The sequence below is a fragment of the Aulonocara stuartgranti genome (genome assembly GCF_965226115.1).
Source record: "Aulonocara stuartgranti genome assembly, chromosome: 14".
Classification (NCBI taxonomy): Eukaryota; Metazoa; Chordata; class Actinopteri; order Cichliformes; family Cichlidae; genus Aulonocara; species Aulonocara stuartgranti.
Window position 1 is genome coordinate 18,592,021 of NC_138950.1, and position 19,234 is coordinate 18,611,254.

General features: G+C 42.8%; 1 protein-coding gene across 2 annotated transcripts in view; it reads right to left on the reverse strand.

Annotated features, from left to right (window-relative positions):
- Nucleotides 1-3,117: 3,117 nt before the first annotated feature.
- The window catches only part of sik2b (salt-inducible kinase 2b), a 55,096-nt gene continuing 38,979 nt past the window's right edge, over nucleotides 3,118-19,234 (reverse strand). The window contains exons 8-15 of one of the 2 annotated variants that reach the window (XM_082502804.1): nucleotides 17,588-17,740; nucleotides 16,974-17,132; nucleotides 14,659-14,890; nucleotides 14,270-14,563; nucleotides 11,609-11,766; nucleotides 10,571-10,684; nucleotides 10,303-10,391; nucleotides 3,118-8,577 (exon numbers count right to left, since the gene is read on the reverse strand). In XM_082502804.1, coding sequence (XP_082358930.1) covers nucleotides 7,932-8,577; nucleotides 10,303-10,391; nucleotides 10,571-10,684; nucleotides 11,609-11,766; nucleotides 14,270-14,563; nucleotides 14,659-14,890; nucleotides 16,974-17,132; nucleotides 17,588-17,740 — 1,845 coding nt within the window. In that variant the 3' untranslated portion in view covers nucleotides 3,118-7,931. Of the gene's footprint in view, nucleotides 8,578-10,302; nucleotides 10,395-10,570; nucleotides 10,685-11,608; nucleotides 11,767-14,269; nucleotides 14,564-14,658; nucleotides 14,891-16,973; nucleotides 17,133-17,587; nucleotides 17,741-19,234 lie in introns of both variants that reach the window. The other variant, XM_082502803.1, reaches the window with a different exon arrangement.

Sequence of the window (19,234 nt, forward strand, 5' to 3'; positions counted from 1 at the left end):
GATGTCATTACAGTATACTTTGGCCTGATGAGTGAACAGGCTTCTGATATTGTAATATTTTACCGAGGGGAGGAAAAAAAAGATTACACTGTCTGTTATTGTATCAGCCTTCTTTTCTCTGTCTGTCACAGGCAGCCTGCTGGAGGTCTCAGCAGCATTCCACTGTGCTGGTGAATACGTTCTATAAATACCCACGTTTGACTGGAAAATGGTGCCGTCTTTTAGGGAAATTTGCCGGCGAGGTTGCATTTTTCAAAGGCGAAATTAAAAGTGCATCAAAATAGCCCGGTGTTGTCATCTCCTGTAATGCAGAGCTCACAGACTAAACATGAGTTTGACTCAGCAGTACCAGCAGCATGTTGTGCACATGGTCTGATCCCAGGAAAAGAAGTGAGACCCTGGTTTCCATGAACAGATTGACCCCTGCCTTCCCCTCCCCCCTGCTGCCCTCCACCCACATCACCTACCTCTGGTGGTGTATTAGTGGGATTAGCTGTTCTCTGTCTGAGTGGGCTGATTGGATTGACGTGGTCTCTCTACATGATCCCTTTCCACTCAAGAGGGAGCGAGCCTCTGCACTGAAACAGCTTTGAGAACTTCTTCTGCTTTCTCGAAGCACATTTTGCTCCAAATGTGTTTACAGGCTGGAGATCTGCAGCTGAGGTCAACCAATCGGAGCTCTGCTCGGGACAGCCCCCTCCCCTTCCTCAGGTGCACTTTACTATCAGAACAAAAAAGGTGTTTGAGTTTCATGCAGTTTGCTAAATATTGACAGATGATTGCCATGGAGATGGACTAAACGTGATATGAGAGCAGTGATCTCTCTGACTGGTCGGGCCTTTGGGTCGCATCAGTGGTGATGAATTATTCAGCCTCTCCTGCTCCGTTAACGCCGAGCGTAAAAGAGACGTGCAAAATCGCTGCAGTTGCTCACAGCTGGTTGTACAACAGAGAGGCAGAGTGTGAGTTTGTTGTCTAATTGATATGTGGTTGTGGTGTTTTAATCAGATAAATGTGCATTCAGTATTTATGGTTAACGACTCCCAAGGAACACAAAAAAGTATTTAGGGAAGCAGATATTTTTGCTCCATGATGTCACCTGTTTGTCTGCCTTGTTACAGCTCTTTGAAATAAGAAGTTCTGCCATTTATTTTGGGGTAATGGGCCTTTTAAAGCTGTTGTTGTCAGTGTTAAGTTGATTATCTTTAGCATTATGTCTCTTTAAAGGCAGATGAGAATGAAAAAGCGTGTTTGTTGCTTCAAAGAACTGAACAGTTTAACTCCAGGCCTGCTCTCGTTAGAGACCACTCAGTATATTAGATTTTAAACACTTCTGTTGTTGGGAATGGAGGAATACACATTTCCTTTAAAGCGTTTGACTTTGAGGAAATGAGTTAGGGATAAAGGTGTCACATCAGAATAAAACAAAAGTACTCTATGGTGAAACTAGACCCCTGTATCTTCTTGGGGCTTTGTTTACAGGCTTTGGAAAACCTAGCCCGTGAGAAAAGATTTTGACCAATTGTAGGTCTTTTCAGACCTGATTACATGACTTGTATAAAAAGCAAAAAAGCAAAAACAAAAAAAATCCAAAACAAAAAAAACACTCTTAAGATGGAGGATGTGGTGGCACACTTCAATTCGCTTTTCAATTCAAGAGTTGCCCCAAGGCACTTTTATATTGAAAAGTAAAGACTCTACAATATTAGAAAGAAATTGGTTTAGTAGTGGTCTTGCAGGACTGGAATCCTGTGTTATTTTTAACCTGCACGTGAATGTGACTGTCTGGGGGGAGGGGCTTAGAGAGAGGAGCAGGAGGGCGTCTTATATTTTCAGTTTCTGGCAATTTCTTCCTTACTATATTTCTTCCCCCCTTAGCCTTAAAAATGTCCTTTTTGATAAAGCATATAGTTCCTAGTCGAGATAGTTCCTAGGCAATAGGCCTAGGCTGCTGGTGTCCTCCCACAATGCACTGTTTCTTCTTCGATCAACTTTTCCACTCAATGTCTTTGTAGAGCACTCTGGTTTTAATCATTAGTTATTATTAAACTGTGGCTCTCTTCCAGTTTCTGTCCCATCGTCTTCCCCTCAACCTCAACCGGTATCAGCAGGTTTCCCCTCCGTGTCCTGTTCTGCTGGAGTTTCCTTCCTGTTAAAAAGACGTTTTTCCTTCCCACTGTTGCCACAGTGTTTGTTCATTTTTCAAATAAAGACTATTCTCTGTAAACCCTAGAGATGGTCATGTGGGAAAATCCCAGTGGATCAGCAGTTTCTGAAATACTTGGACTCACTTGGCCATGTTTTAAAGTCAAGCCAAACAGGTGTACCTAATAAAGTGGCCAGTGGGTTATATTACCTTTAATTTCAATCATCACTAGCACATAAATCCTTCACATATATAATCAATTGTCAACTTTGATTAATTCAGTTAAAATGACTATGTTACAGTCCCTGATAATGCATCGCTTTAGATGGAGAGACTCTTGGGGGATGGCTGTTACGAGGGAAGGCAGCCCAGAAACTTTGCCAGCAGCACACATCGTTGTGTGCCTCAACTTTCGGTCTTTTACCCAGGCGAATCTGCCATTTTCCTTCCTTGGTTAAGTTTAGGGATTAGAGATCGATCTAGATTATCATTTTAAGTTTGGGACACATCATCACAAAAATACAAAAAATGCCTGCAAGTATTTCAAAAGCGTGTTACACATTTCTCCTATTAATATCAGTTCAGGATTCTTTGAGTGTTTCTTTTACAACGTTCCTGCCAACAATGAAAGTGTTCACTGGTATCAAGAAAGTTTTACTTGGCAAGTCTCAAACTGGAGAATATAAACTTTAATGCTGCACCTGAACCGGTTTTGTGGCTTCTGCTAAATTGTCCACATTGAGAAGATTAGCTCTGGTTGAAGCGGTTTCAGGTTCAGGTATGATTCAACTGCTTATACAGAGCGCTGAGCGTGATTCATTAACCCACGCCTCCGCCGCGCCACTGTGGGGCACTATCAGTCGGCTGCAGCGTGAAGTTATAGGACAACTGGACTAAGTGGAGAAAACTCGTCAACTACCAGGATGAACGGCGTTGTTGCAAAGAGACACTCACACACAAACACAAGACTCTTCTGTTCAATAAACCTTTTTAATCTCAACAGCAAGTTAGCTTATGTGTGGTCAACATCAATGAAGGTAAATATAAAACTGGATTTCTATTGATAGATTTTTTGTTGTCAGCAGGAGGTGAAATTATACTTGGAAACACATCAACTAGAATCTTCATGACTGTAGTCTTCCACTAGAGAAATATTGCTATAATACTTTTAAATGGCATACACTGATTGACCAATAAGAAAAAAAAAGCAAGGTAGAGAAGCTGACAAAGAAGCTCCAAAACTCCACACGGTGGGTCGTACAGGGAAACTTCTGAGCGACTTTGGTTTTGTACCTTTGTAAAACCTGGCTCTACTTACTTTCAGAAAAAAGAAGAAGAAAATAATACAGAAGAGGAAGAAATAATCATCGTAAAATAAACAACAAAAAAAGGGTCCGACAGGAAGTATTGGTGCCATTTCAAAATCAATTTAGACTGAAAATACGAAAAAGTAAAAGGCACACTGAACACTATTCACGTTTAACACAAAATCCGGTGCAAACCGAGCGCGCGCCGACGATTCATTACACCCCTAATCTGTACACAGAACACGTCATAATAAACTCAAACGTGTTGCTTTTTCTTGAATTAAAAACAACATTTGAAGAAAGTGTTACTACATCAGGTCTTTTTTTGAAAGCCTTTTTTTTCTCCGTTGTCATTTTGTTTCCATTATTGTTGGGGAAGAGAGCGGAGAAAAAGGTGTCTCCTTACAGATCTGCGGTTCGTTTTTAATCTGCAGGGGAAAAAACAAGCAGAGCAAAAACGAACCCTCCCCACCTTCTCCTCTCTCGCTACATCTCTTCTTCCCCTTTGCTGTCAAAGTGCTCCAGTATTTCAAACTTCCACAGATCATCCTGTAGCCGTTGACAAAATGAAAAACAATTATCGCAATATTCACTTCAAGGAGAAATCCACCCTTTAATGCTCTTGCACCACCATTATTAACAATCTAATGCTCTTCAAACCTCAGAGTAATTATTTCATTGTAAACAAAGCTCACACACTTCAGCGGACTTCATTCTTTCTAAAGGACAATTTCAGCATGACCCACAAACTGGGTGTGAGCTTATTTGCGTCAATAAAATGTGGGCAGATAACACCATAAACACATCCAGCTCACGGACTAGTTTTATAAAGTCAAGGGTGGGACTGTTAATGCAACCACAAGACTTGTTTTACAACAGGTCTTCTAGCTTCAGTGCACTCTGGTCTATTGAGGCCATTGTTTCTGAAGGTGATATCTTTGCTCATTTGACTGTTAAATGTGGAAAATGGTGACTTACTAAGCTCTCTCTTAAATCCTGAGGGACTGACGTCAGAACTCTACTACAGTGTTTGCTATAGAGGTGGCATTATTCAAGTAAAGGGTTCTCAAAATTTTGTGGCCAAGGACGCCAACACCATTTTAATCCAGTCTGATCTTGGGTTCGCTGGATGATGTTGGGTGACTCATTTCTCCTCACAGGCTAATAAGCCAAGCTACCTAGCAGCAAGAACAGGTCGTTGCAACCTGAGAGAGGTGACTTCATGACAGATGTGTTGTGTCAGAGTCTTTCGGAGCTTCTACTGGCTAAAACAAAATGTGGGAGGGAATGAGGTTTGTCCACATCAGTGGTGCTCTCTTGTTTTTAACGATACACCACAATTCTACTGCGAGAACCAGAGAGTGAGTTAAAGAAATGAGGTTTGTCACTCTCATTACTTGAACGCTGCCTGTCATGTTAAATGTTCTATGACCACAGGTTGCGTGGGGGGCGTGAGTGTATTCCCTGCATTAGATCAATCAAGTCAACTGCATTAAAAACGTGGTTGGTTTTGTTGCTAGCAGACTGCAGCGGTCTCTGATGCCGACATGTCTGCAAATACCCACTACCAGCTGAGGCCTACTTAAGCGGGAAGATGTAAGATGCAAAGAAGAAATGGGGAATATTTTGCCTTCAAAGTGAAAGCCATCGTGTTTCAACTGTCTCCTTTTCTGGTCTGCATCGCACCTGCAGCTGGCGAGCATCTGTGGACAATTTGCCGTGTACCATGCAAACTACAGGCGACCGTGGTAACCTGCTAGCAGCCAAAGCAATCGCAAAGCTTTGGGCAGGGCATGCGCATTTTTCCTTTGTAACGCTCACTGACTAACTGAAACGTCTTGAAACCTGAGTGAATGACGGCCTAGTCACTGGACCATGATTGCCACAGTGACAGGTTAATGTCAGTATCTGGTAAAACCTCAATAATATTTGAGTTTTGGACAGTTGATGAGAAATATCAATGAGCTGGGTCGTGATACTTAAAGCAAGATGAGCATTTTTCCACTGCCACTCAAAAAACCAAACAACTAGATGGCCAATGAAATAATCAGCAGATTGTTTAATTGGTTAATTAATTACAGACGATCTGCTGTGGAACAGTGTTAAAGCATTTTAGGATGGATTTTCCTTTCAGTCTTAACCAACACTGCAGCCCCAGTTGGTCCACATTATTTTCCCTTCACTGAAAACTGTTAACTGTAAAATCACCTTCTTCACTCCGGGTCAATGCCGTCCACAACGCGAGGGGGACTGCCTCGTCTACAAACACTTCTAAAGGCTAACTCATATGACCACTGAAGGTGACAGTGTAGCAGATGGTCACAGTCCTATTCTCTATTATTGTGATCATTTTTCAAAAAAAATCATCATAATCATCTGTCAGAGAAGATGCGTCTGTGTTTTTCAAGTAGATTGAACACAGTCCGAGTGCTGTGAAGAAATTAAAAACAAAACAAAACAAATATATAATCTCTCATTCTTGTTGCTGGCTTGCTGTCAGTCAGAGTGGTGGTGAGCCAACAGTCAAGATCCAGTGTGTGCTGACTGATGTTCTGCTAACAGAAGCCTTAGCGTAGGAGAGAACACATTCTTTAATAAAATCTAATGCAGGGGGCTCTTTCAGGGGTCGTTTCATTGTTATAAACATCATCCATGATTAAAAACAACACAGTGGCATGACTGGAGCATTGAGGATGTAAACCAGAATTAATCTAAAAGCTACTACTGCACTGTGTTATTCTGAATAAAGCTGTCAATACAGTGTTTGTCTAGTTCAGCAATGATAACAAATGCTGTGAAAATTATGAATTCTGGATTGTGCAAACACACCGACGCACACGCACGCACACATTTACACCGAGTACTGTGCAAAAGGTTTCAGGAACTTTCAATTCAATTGTTTCGTTTCTTTGCCAGCAGGGCGGCCCTGATCTCCATCGCTGAATCAGTATGACGTAAAAAGTCATCGCGTTCTCCAAGATGCTCGCAACAACCTACCTGCCAAGTACCTGGGAAGGTTGCGTGCGAGTGTACCAAAGAGAATCAGTTCTGTTTTAAAGGTCGAGGGCGCTCAAACCCGATTTAAAGCCTAAAACTTTTGCACAGTACCATCCAAACAGCTGTTTCCGAGTTCGTCCCTGCACTTCTGTGGAAAGTAAGCGAGAGATTATCTCCTGGTTACATCATCGGCTCAAGTGATGTCACTTCTGACGACACGGAGGGCCCCGGGAACCAATCAGAGCTGGCTGTACTGGTGAGGCTATTTTCATTCACAAATCCCCCTCCATATTAAGGATTAATATTGCTTCAGTATTGCCACAAAAACAAAAAACAAGACAGAGTAATATCGACTGTTTCACATCGCAGCTTCCTGATCCTAACGTTTTAATTACGTCAGCCCTCATTTATCAGGCACACGCATGACCCACAATTCAACTGTTAAACAAAGGTGTAGCCATTTCGTCGCAAAAACTGATGGTCATCTCCGCCAGTACAATAACAGCTGGAGCTGGCAGCTGTGTGCAGCTGGATTGAATGATAAAAAAGCAGTTCAGTAGTGTAAGAAAATCAGGATCAGTAGTTACAATGAGCTAAAAAAAAATGCATATCACACATAGCTTACATTAATATTCTCATTAGTCAACCCACGTAATAGCTTGGAGACATGGTTAAAAGCAAAAATGTAGCAGGTTTAGGGTACGGTTTAGGTACTGAGAGGTTTAATGTATAATGATAGTGTTGGAGCCTATGCATGAGAGCCATGTTGGGCTTTGTACATTAGTGTTTAAATAACTTCTATAACTGCAAAAAAGCCAAAAACACTGTGGGCATCTTCATGGTACCGTGATAAATGAGGGCCAATTTCTATTTTCTTTTTTTTTTTTACAATATTTTTTTTCTAAAACTACCAGTTTCTTAGAAGGAGAAAAAAAAGTCAAAGTGTTTTGAGAACCAGTCTATTGTTGTTGATGGTGTCCTGTTTTAAATACAAAAAGCACTGCCAGCCATTGTGCTTTTGGTTGCCACACAGTCGGGTCTTAAATGAGTTTGCTTCCAAACCATAGTTGACTCGCTGCGCTCCATCGGCCTCCGGGATGTGCGGCATCCCAACCCCCCCCATTGGGCTGCACGGCGCAGTACTCACACAACGTACGTGACAACAGCAACCTCGCCGAGTCAGTACAGTGAAACTCCCGCTGTGCCACATACCGGGCCTCTTCCTGCCTCACAGGGCTGATGAGAACGAGAACAGAGGAGACGAGGGAGAAAGGGAGGTAGGTTAAGGGAGGATTCTGGTAGAAAGGTCGAGGTTCGTCACAACTAAGAAATGAAGTTTGTATTAGTTGCACAAAAATTAACACTTCCTTCCCTTGTTGCTACGCTTATGGCCTCCACTTACATCTCCATTCTCTCTGCTCTCAATGCTGTGTGGATTCTCATTTCTTAATACTGCATTCTATAAAGCCCCTCAGCTGGCTTTAGTTGACCAGTACGAAGCCATGCTGCGAGTCCACAGTCTCCATCATCTCACTGTCCAAGAGGGAGCCCTGCAGCTCAGGTAAGCCCAAGCCGTCAGACTGCCCAGAAGCAGCCAAAACTCCACCCATAACTCCGGTATTAACCTCTCCTCCAGCAGGTGGGGGCAGGCAGGCGGGATCCAGTGAGAACTCGTACTGCTCTGGCAGAAGAGCCTCAGTGGAGGGCCCCAGGACCTGCTGCTCGCAGCTTCCAGGGTAGCTGAAGCCCAGGCTGCTGGCAGCAGCTTCATGAGGCTGAGGGTGGTGGAACTGGTGGTGGAGGTGAGATCCTGGAGGCAGATGTTGGGTGTAGTGGTGATGGGTCATGTAGGCATCATAACCCAGGGCCTCGCCTGGTTCCATCACAGGGCTCAGGTTATGAGCGTGGCTGAATGGAGGTGAGGCCTGAGGGCTGCCCTGCTGCTGGGCCTGAGGCTGGTGGGTGGCTGACATGGGGGAGCCCTGAGGGGAACTTTGGGATGCCGCTGGGTCCAGCGGAGTGCTGCCTGTTGGGTAGGATCCTTCATCAATCTGCATCTGGTTGAAGTAGGTCTGCAGCCCCATGCCTTGTGATTGCTGCTGCAGGTACATCCTCTTCTGATGCAGTCTGCCGGGAGAACAGGTGTAACTCAATTCAAGCAAGATAACACTTTGAATCAAGACAAGTTGAAACAAAAATTTTTCAGAGCACAAAATATAAAACCCCAATTCCCCCAAAAATGATGGCGCATCGGATAGAATCTAAAAAACAGAATGCAATGATTTCCAGATCTCATAAACCCATATTTCATTCACAGCAGATCATAGAAAACATATCAAATGTACCACTTTAAGAGAAAAATATTAGTTCATTTTGAATTTGATGGCAGAAACATGTCTCAAAGCTGGGACAGGGCCATGTTTACCACTGTGTAGCATCTACTCTTCTTTCAGCAACAGTCAGCAAACATCTGGGAACTGAGGAACACAGCTGCTGGACGTTTGGGGCAGGAATGTTGTCCTGTTCTTGATTGACACAGGATTTTAGATGCTCAACAGTCCTTGGTCTACTTTGCTGTATTTATTGTTTCCTGATGTGTCAAAGGTTTTTAACCAATGAAAGGTCTTGACTGCAGGCAGCACCCAGACAATCTGCTATGAAGTGACGCTGTTGTAATAGATGCAGAATGTAGTTTAGCATCATCTGGCTGAACTACCGAAGCCACATGTTACCTGTATATACCTTCAGCACTGACGATGCCTTTCCAGATGTGCAAGCTGATCATTCCAGAGGAACTGATGCATACTATCAGAGATGCAACGCTAATAAAACTCACGTATTGCTTCGTCTTTGTATGATGCATTTGTTTGCATGGTGAACTGTGTTCATGGACAATGGTTTCTGGAAATCATTCTGAGCCTATGCAGTGATTTTCATGACAGAATCAGGCCTGTTTTTAATGCAGTGCCATCATCTGGGGCCCAAACCTCATCTCTTGCGCACAGAGATTTTTCCAGATCTCTGTGCGTCTTTTGAAGACAATATGTACTCTATGATGATATATGAAGTTTCCAAATTTCTACACCGAGAAACATTATTCTGAAATTGTTCCACAATTTTTAGATGCTGTTTTAGATGCTGATCTTTACTCAACCTATCTAAAATGTTCTTTTTATGCCCAATCATGTGACTGACCTGCTTACATTTAGCTGAAATTGTTGCAAAATGCTCCTCAAGCTGTTTTTTAAAGCACTACTATACTTTTCCAGCCTTTTGTTTCCTCATATCACCAATGTTGCAACCATCAAATTAAGAATGAGCCAATATGTTGTTATGAAATGATAAAACATCTCAAGTTAAACATCTAATCATTATTGCTCATGCGTCACGATTTGTTAATCAAATCAAAATGATCGGCTGTATTTGGTGACAGTTGAATAACCAATCAAGCAATCTGAGTTTAGTAGATGTCGCACAGAAGACACCGTGTCTCTAAGCCGGATACATGAAAAATAGCAAAAGAAAAATGGTTGGAAGCATGGATGAGATCAGTGTGGCAGTAGAAATTGTCTACTTAAAGGTATGACAAGTCCTACTTTTCTTACTAACAGTGCAACCTGCCTTATCCAACTACAGAAAAAGTCCAGGAAAACAAACAAACCAAAAAAAAAAAGCTATATTCTTGGATTCCTTGTTTTTAAAACAAAAGAAGTTTAAAAATTTAGATTGAAAATTATTTTTGCTTCAAATCTCAACAGGGAAAGACCACCACAGCTACGCTAACACAACAGCAATAAAGAAAATCCCTGATAATATTTCATACAGTGAAAAACATTTTCCAGTGCCATTTACCTGTGTTCCTGCAGCTGTTGCTCTAAACTTCGAGGAGTCTCCTTACAGAAAACCTGGCAGCTAGCAGGACTGTTGGCCAAGACGTTGGCCTTCTGGGTACAAGAGAGATTTGGACTGATGATTGGGTTTGAGATAAATACCTTGGTAACGATCTTAACTTTACAAATTATATCACTGAACGTTACGCAAAACAGTCATTTGGCTCAATAAGAAACGTCTATCAGGTATAAATACAGGCATAATGAGAGTAGGTTGTAGGAGACTGTACCTGTAGTCTGTGTGTGAGGTAATGTGTCTCCAAACTCTGTCTGCGGGACAGCAGAGGCGGCTGCGGCCCACCTTGGTATAACGCTAGGCCTTCCTGCTGCTTGCATGCTTCACCCTTCAATCAAAAATATGAAGCATTAGGACAAGGGCCGAGATCCCCTCTGCTGCCGGTTAATAAAGCTTTAAGTGAATTATCTTTGCTGTCTCCTGCCCAAATGCCTGTGTGGTGACTGATCAGCCAGATGCCTTGCTCTAAATGGCATGCACCATTGGGATTACACATTAGGTAAATGAAATGAAAGCAAATTAAAAGGATGATGGGGCCTGAGCATCATAACCAACAAAGAGCTGCTTCATTGCATTATGAGAGGTGGACAAAAGGAAAACTACTAGATCAATAATATTGAATGGGTTGCATTGTTGTATTTTGTCATGTTTCTCAGGTCTTTGTCTGAATTTCTACGAACATTATTGCTAAGGATTGTCTTATTGCATTGGAGTCACACTGGGTTAAATATGTACACTTGGGTTTTAAGGGGTATTTATTATTTTCTTCTTTTTTTTGGGTTGTATGGAAGCCCCAAACGCAATTTCATTGTTCTTGACAATGACAATAAATAAATAAATACTAAATACTAAATCTTGTCGGCCAGTACGACTAATTTTGCTTGCTTTTTCTCCCCTTGCATTATTACACTGTGCTTGTATCATTTAGTATCAATGTGTGCCTGTCTTTTTGTGTCAATGCAGTTCCAGCCACTACTATGGGTATGTCTGGCCGACTGCAACAATGGCTGTATTCTTTTTAGCCAAGGCTCCAGGCTCCAGGCCCCAGGGGGACAGGAGACAGTAAACAAGCCACAGTTGGCTGCCTCTCCTGGGGTTACACAACAGCCTGGGTGCGTTTTTTTTTTGTTTTTTTTTTTTGGTGACACGGGGTCAGGACAGTAGATGAGGCTGAATGTGACAACAGGTTTTGAAAGAGAAGGAACTGTGTGTGTGTGTGTGTGTTTGTGCGTGATTATGCAGCAGGACTGACCTCGAGGAGGTTGTGCAAGTGGTGCTGTGGTCCCAAGGGGTCCATGGTGACCCCATCCCCAGAGCCCATCTGCTCCACCAGCAGCTGGACTTTGTTCAGCTCCAGGATGCCTTTGGTCCTCGCCAAGTTCTGAAGGTGCTGCCGAAATGCGACTAGACCTGAGAGCACAGACGAATCCCCACAAAACAGAGTCAGCATTGATTTGTGCACTTGATCAATAGAATCACTCTTTTTTTTATTTTATTTCCACAACAGGAAGTCAAAGTTTCGAGCCTTTCTCAGAGCCAGGCTTAGCAGTCACTGACGCAAGCAAGCTGGTTGACTGGTTAGTGCTTTTCATAGCCCTTACGAACATTGTGCTTGCATGCACGTCACAAGCTGCGGCTCCTGTGCGTTTGTGTATGCACATATATGACAGCATCTCCGTGTGAGCGCTTGTGTGTGCGCAACGGCAAGTAGCTGAGATAAGACCCATCCAGTGGTGACGAGCTGTGGCTGCGAACGATAGGACCTGACTCACTGTGATGGTGGGAGTTATTTAAAACCAGAGTCAGCAGTCTGACGCAAAAGAATCCACCACATCAACACTCTCCAAAGAGGATTACGAAAAATAAATAAATAACTGACACAACCAAGTGGGAGCGCGCGGTACAGACTGTCACCGTGGAGCCAGGGAAGAAACACACATTTCTGAAATGTAATTTTAGATTCTACTGGGCTAAAGTGCAGGTGATTTATAACCAGCAGGCACAGAATAAAGTAGCAGCGAAGGGTGGAGGAGGAGGGGCGAGAAACTGAGAGGTAGATAGTTGTTTAACATTCTCTTATATTTTGGCTTCTCTTTGATGTGAAGGGGAAACAAATCCTGCCTGCCGCAGACTGAAACTTTGAATAGAGAAAGAAAAGCAAGCCAGGGAACGAGTATGTGAAGAGGGAGAAAGAGAGAGAAAATGACTGAGGATGGGAGGGGAGGGAGGGAGGGAGGGAGGAGGGGGGATATGTGGGCTGAAACCTTCAAATATCTGTCTCTGATTCATAAGGTGAATCATCACCATTGTAGTCATCAGAGAGACTGGGGGGAGGGGAGGGGGGAGTGTGTGTGAAGGGGGGTGGGGAGACAGTGAAGCACTTTTATCTTAAAGCAGTATATACCAATCAGATACGACAGAGAATCTCATGACTGTGGCACCTGTCGAAGAGCAGGCTAGATGAGAGTTATGTAAAGTGAAAGTAAAACCTTCAGAGGTCTTATGAAGTCAAACAGGTCAGAGCTGCTGAATATTAGGCAAGCGCTTTTAATGTTGTATTCCCAATGGATTCCAAAGTAAAGGAGGTTGTCATCACTGGGCTTTGTAAAATCAAACAGGCCTCTGAGAGAAATGGCAGATGCTTAAGGAGTGGCCAAACAAACAATTTGGCACATTCTTTTAGGGAAGTCTACAGTCAAGAAGTAAATAGAGGGTTTACCTCAACATGGAAACAACTGGCGGCGCTAAAAAGAAAGACTAGATCAGATTTTCTTGAAAACCATTAAACAAGCCTGCCCAGTCCTGCAATCAGTCAATCAATAAAATCTACAATGCGTACAACAGCTTCCGTAAAACATGGTGGAGGCTGTGTTTGCAACATGGGAATGCAAGAGTACCAGTTTAACCCTTAATTGACCATGGGCCCACCGGCGGGCCCATTTTACAGGTAAATTTGAAGGGCCGGTCAATAAAGGGTTAACAGGAGCTATATTGTCTGCTTTGTTTCAGTCAAACGCCGCAGGGGTTTCATCGCACACATGAAAAACTGTCCAAAAGAATACTGCAAAATCAATCGGAGAGCGCTGCAAAACTAAAATAAATAAATAAAAGGGATGTTGTTAAATGCCTGAGTCAGTCACCTGACCTTAACCCAGCCGAGCTGCTTCAATTACCGAGGACGAAAGTGAGGGAAAAAAAGCAACAAAAAAAAAAACAACAAGCAGCTATTGAAGGAAACTGCAATAAAGACCTGGCAAAGCTTCACATGGAGGAAACTCAGCTGGTAATGTTCCAGACCTAATATTTGAGTCCAAGTAGGAAAAAATAACCCTTATATTTATAATTGTCTTAGTTTGCACAGCTTCTACAGAGCCTGTGAAAATGGAATGACGTTGTAAAAAATGGCTTTGACTCCTTAAAAGGTTAGCAGAAGATTTTTGATAAAACCTTTGGATTAAAACTCACAGTCTCCGTTTATATCAGATGTTGATTGCTTCATTTTTATTCCATTCTGGTAGTATACCAGGAAAAATCAGGAAACATGGGCCAAACACTTAAACACATACTGGATCTGAATATGCAGAAGGAGTCAAATCCACCTTAAAGGGGCACTGGACTGTTTTTCTGCTGCAAACGAAGCTGCAGTCAAAAGTGCAAAGTGCAGAAAACTAAATAAAATATTAAGGTAGGTTGGCTACATAAATACTCAGGTGACCTGAGTTTGGGTGCATGCATTTAACAAGGAATATACACTGTATTTAATCTTTTATGAAGCAAGTTAAGTCAAAGTTATGGCTGCCTACTTTACCTAACGACTGTTTAAAAGAGAATCTGCTTCTCAAAGGATACAGATCACTAAATAATGGTTTTAAAAAAAAACAAAGAAAAAGAGAGAAATCCAACTGCTTCTGACCTTGGGTAAGGGAGGTGTCGGAGGCACGGCGCCCTTCCCTGAAGCTGATTGGGGAACGGTTGTGGGTCTCCCTATACTGGGAAGTCAGTGCAGCCATAGCTGGGTTGGCAGGCCTGGCACTCAAGAAAGACGTAGGGGTAACACCAGGGGGAGAGCTGTTGGGCGGAACGACTTCACTCAGCGAGGGAGGATCCTCCAGCAGACCGAGATCGCTGTGCATCGAGCCCATGTCGTAGCCAATGTCCGAGTCCACGCTACCCATGGAAGGATTTTGGCCTAAAGCGAATAATTTACCTGAGGGATGAAATATTTTTTCCACATCATTACAGAGATCGTGATAAACTGTTTCATCTGAACACTGTGTGTCTGCTACCAAAGGCCAATCATACCCTGGTTCGAAGGTCCTGGCTGGTTGGTGACCTCAGACAAGGTGTGTCGCCGCTGGCCAAATCGAGCTGTCTGATAGGCCGAGAGCAGGTGAGGCGGATCATCGTCTGTGTCGGGCTCCTCTGTTTCAATGCCCTCATCAATGGATGTCTCCATCATGTTGCTAGGCGATGAGGTGGAGGACTTGCGCAGGACAGTGGGGGGAGGTAGGGGGTCCAGCAGGCAGCCGTTAACCTAGATAGCAAAATAGAAAATTCTGGATTATTGACTTAAAACCACTGAAAAACTGAAGTTATCAGTTAAAATCACGCTTCTTAAATATGCACAAGGTTCACAGACACACACAAACATGACAAAACCTTCAGCTGCAATAAAAACTCGGGTATAAGAAAGCCGATCACTGTGCTGAAAACTGTTTGTTGCAGCACACAGGCCTGTATGTGTTGGCCTAGAGGTGGAGGGTAAGGAATGCAGTGCCAGGAAGCAAGCTTTGATTCAGTGAAACTGACACACGCACACATACACAGAGGGATAAAAATCACACTCATAGATCATCTGCATGATTTGCTGCAATAACTGGAATGCGTGGTGTTGGTCTAGTAAGAGCAGCTTTGCCCAGTTCTCCATCTGCTTTCTGTAGTGTGCTGGGATAGGAATGTTATTGCTCAACAGACACACTCACACACAGAGGACAAGAGGGGAAAACTAGACTGAGAAACAGGCAAAAGTGTGTGCGTGTGTGTGGAGGTTACGATGAAGAGGGGAGAGACATGAAGCTAAAAGGAAAAGAAAAGAGTGAACCAGAAACAGAGAAGGATAAAGAAAGACAGAAGCTTAAAAAAAACAGAGATGAGCTGTCTGCGGATGGGTAGGAAGTCTGGGCGGCGAGATCGCTGGAGCAGTGCAGAAGCTTCCTGTCCATGTGTGTTCACTCAGTTCTGCATTAGGTCACATCATCATCACAGGACTGCTTACATAACTGCACTCCATTCACGCAGATAACACGCACTCTGACTCTCTGCCCTGTTCTGTTACCACAGACTGTCTCACACGCACAAATCATTCTTTATTGGAGCCAGGCGTGCAGGTGGGATGGATAAGAAATTTTGACCGATACTGCATGTATCTGTATTTGTTCTTCCTGGATGCCTGTTGTTAGGTGAGGGCTCTGGGTGTTCCTAACAACAGGCATGTAGGAAAGTGCCGTTGGTTAGCTCCGATGAATAAAGAAAGAGGAAGAGCAGTTTGTGTGTGCGTGTGTGTATTTCTGTCAAGGAGCCTTGCAGGACAAGCAGCTGTCCTGTCTGATGTGAGTGCTGGTTGAGTACTTACATAAGAGGATATTGTCAGCTGCACTCTGGCAGCTCGTTAATTGCAAAAATTGGAATCTGTGTTATCCACGGTTAACACTAAAATCACAGCGATTTGACATGATTACTCAAAAATGATGCTGAAAGCTGTACTTTTCATTACATTTAAATTTTATTAAAAATCTAGTAAAAAAAAAAGGTGCAGGTGGTATAGAACTCAGGGTTGATGTGGTGAAGGTAAGGCACAGGCAGGTGGGGATTTCTGACTGCGAATCTCTTCTCACAAGAGTAACAAGAGGCCCGGGGAGAATTGCAGCTCTCGGGAGATCTGCACGAAGTCACCGGAGAGCAACATAGCGTTTCCAAAGGTATGGAAACTTCCTCCAGATAGACCTTTGTTGACCGAAGGCTTTCTTTCCATCATGCTGACTCGAGCTGAACTAAACTGTGAGCAAGTCTGGCCTTTTAGGAAGGGGATCAAAGCACACTGCTTTAAAGAAAAAGGGATGATCTGGATTTATAACATGAGCCAGAAGACTGGGGGGAAAATATACCTGTATGAGTATTGTGCTGCATTTATTTTTTCCCCCAAAGTCATTGGAAGCCAGGATTGTAACTGAAAATAAAATGTCTTTTAATCGCCTAGCCCTAACACTGCCAGGCTGCAGATGCTCAAAACTTCAAAGGAGTCTGGTGTACACACACACACACACACACACACACACACACACACACACACACACACACACACACACACACTCTGAGGTGTAGAGAGACATTTCTGATTTACAGCGAGCGGGCATGCTCATCAAAGCATGGCAAGCTTATTGGGATGATACTTGCAGCAGCTGATAATGACTGTAATAACTACAAATTCAGCAACTAAGTCGTCTCATGTGAGCGAGCTGTAAAACAAGGACAGTGAACAAACAAGGAGATGCACAACAAAACAAAAATACATCCCTATTTACAAAGACACAACTTGTTTTTACTAGTGTTGAACGTACTTTGGGTGTGTTGACATCCTCCACCATGAAAGTCTGCTCCAGGGGAGATGCAGTCTGGGGAAAGGCGAAAGCATCAGAGGATGCTTGAGGCACAGCAGGAGAACGCAACAAACGACCGCCCTGCTGGAGCAAACCCACCTGGGCGGAAACACTGGTCGACTGTGGAGAGGGAAAAAATAAAGATGAGTCTTAGAAATTACATCAAAACCCCTTAATTTAAGACCAGCTCATAACAATATCCTTCTTAAACATGTAACTGCGACAAAATACGAGGGGCTGTAAATCTTTGCCTTTACAACGCCAACCAGAAAGGAAAGCTAGGTCCTACATGGTGATGGAAATGAGAGAGGAACTGCACAGTGCTGGTAAGAAGAGGCCGTAGGCAGAGAAAAGAAAAACATGAATAATGCAACCAAGGGAAAGGCATTAAGATCAAGGCTGGGTAGAAAAGACTGCAAGAGAGCACACGAAGACACGGACAAATAAATGGATGGGCCATGTCTTTCCGTTTGTTTGTTCCTGGGTGCAGGTGTGAATAACAGAGCTTTGATCCGGGAGGCGCGGAAAATAATCTAAACGCATTATTCAGAAACGCCTCAATGCCCTGAAGTTACCTTGACGACAGTCTGTTCGGCAATGGTGCTGGGTCGTCGCTGGCGGGCGTCGAGCCTCTGTTCGACAGGGAAGCTGCAGCGATGGGCCTTTAGCCGCTCCACCAGCAGGTAATAGATAGCAGCAAAGTGGTTGTAGCTTTTGTTCTGCAGAGACTAGAGGATGACAGACAATATAAATGGTAGTGTCTGTGATGGGAAGTTATGAGGATGACTTGAATGTGACAGCTCTTAAGATATGGTGAGATAATTCTTTAATTATCCCTGTATGAAACTGGGTTATTGCAGCAGCTGAAGAGCGGAGTGTTGATAAAAATACAATGCAGAGAATATGGAAGCTGACAAGGCAGCATACATTATATACAGCAGTTCAGATAACTTTCACTTTAATCACAACTTGATTTAGTAGTTCAAAAAGTGGTCTTGATTCCTCGAGAGTAAAAACAATCTCTTTCAATCAGGGCTGTAAAATATTTACATCGAGTCATGGCCAGAAGTTTACATACACATTTACATGGGCTTTTCAATGATATCTTTAAATTGTTTGTTTTCCAGGATGGAATGATTGTACAGCACACATCTTTAAGGACTTAAATAAATTCAAACCTGTGCACCTAATTCTTGTTTTTTTAAGTGCTTTGAGTTTCTAAAATATCATCACTTTACAAACTCTATTAACTTCTAGTTAGTGATCATAATCGACTACATCTGGTATTTTCTCTTTGTGATAACATGGATTTATTCGACTCATTGTACTGACCAATACTCTGAGCAATGGGAAAGTCCACAGAACTCAATGATGATCTCAGAAATAAAATTGTATTCTTATTAATAAGTGCCACAAAATTGACATCTTTAACTGAAATTTGCAGCTTTCCCCATGGACAAGCCAAATACCTTCTGGGGAATGTTTTATGGTCAGACGAGACGAAGCTCGAGCTGTCTGGCCAAACCGACAAGAGGTATGTTTTGAGGAGTAAAGGTGAGGCTTTCAAACCTAAGAACACTGCACTAACCGTTAAGCAAGGTGGTGGTAGCATCATGCTCTGGTGCTGTTTTGTAGCCATTGGTACTGATACATTGCACAAAGTAGATGGAATAATGAAGAAGGACTTCCTCCAAATTCTTCAGTACACATTAAAAACTGGTTTTGGAATGGATTAATCATCTGGGATGGAACTTCCCAAAGACACGACCACAACTCTATTAAAAATTTGCAGACTGTGCTTTAAAGCCAGGTCTGTTCCAGGAAAATAAACAATTAATTGAACCCTACTAATTCTGCCAAGAAGATTTGTCAAATATCCAGCCACAAGCTTGTTGATGGCTACCAAAAACTTCTGGTCCAGTTGCAAGTTGCTAAGGGACATTTAACCACATATTACTAGTGCTGTATTTGTGTATTTGAGTCTAAATATTTTTGACCGTGGGTGGATTAGAGAAAATCAAGAATAAATTCAAACTTGTGCTCCCAATTCTTGTTTTTAAGGTCATTTAAGATGTATGCTGTACAATCATTCCATCAAGGAAAAAAAAGAACAGTTTAAAGAAATGATTAAAAGCACAAAATTAGCATTTGCATTTATGCCCATGTTGAATGTGTGTGAATACCTTAACACAACTGTACTGTGACTGCTGAATAGTGGAAAA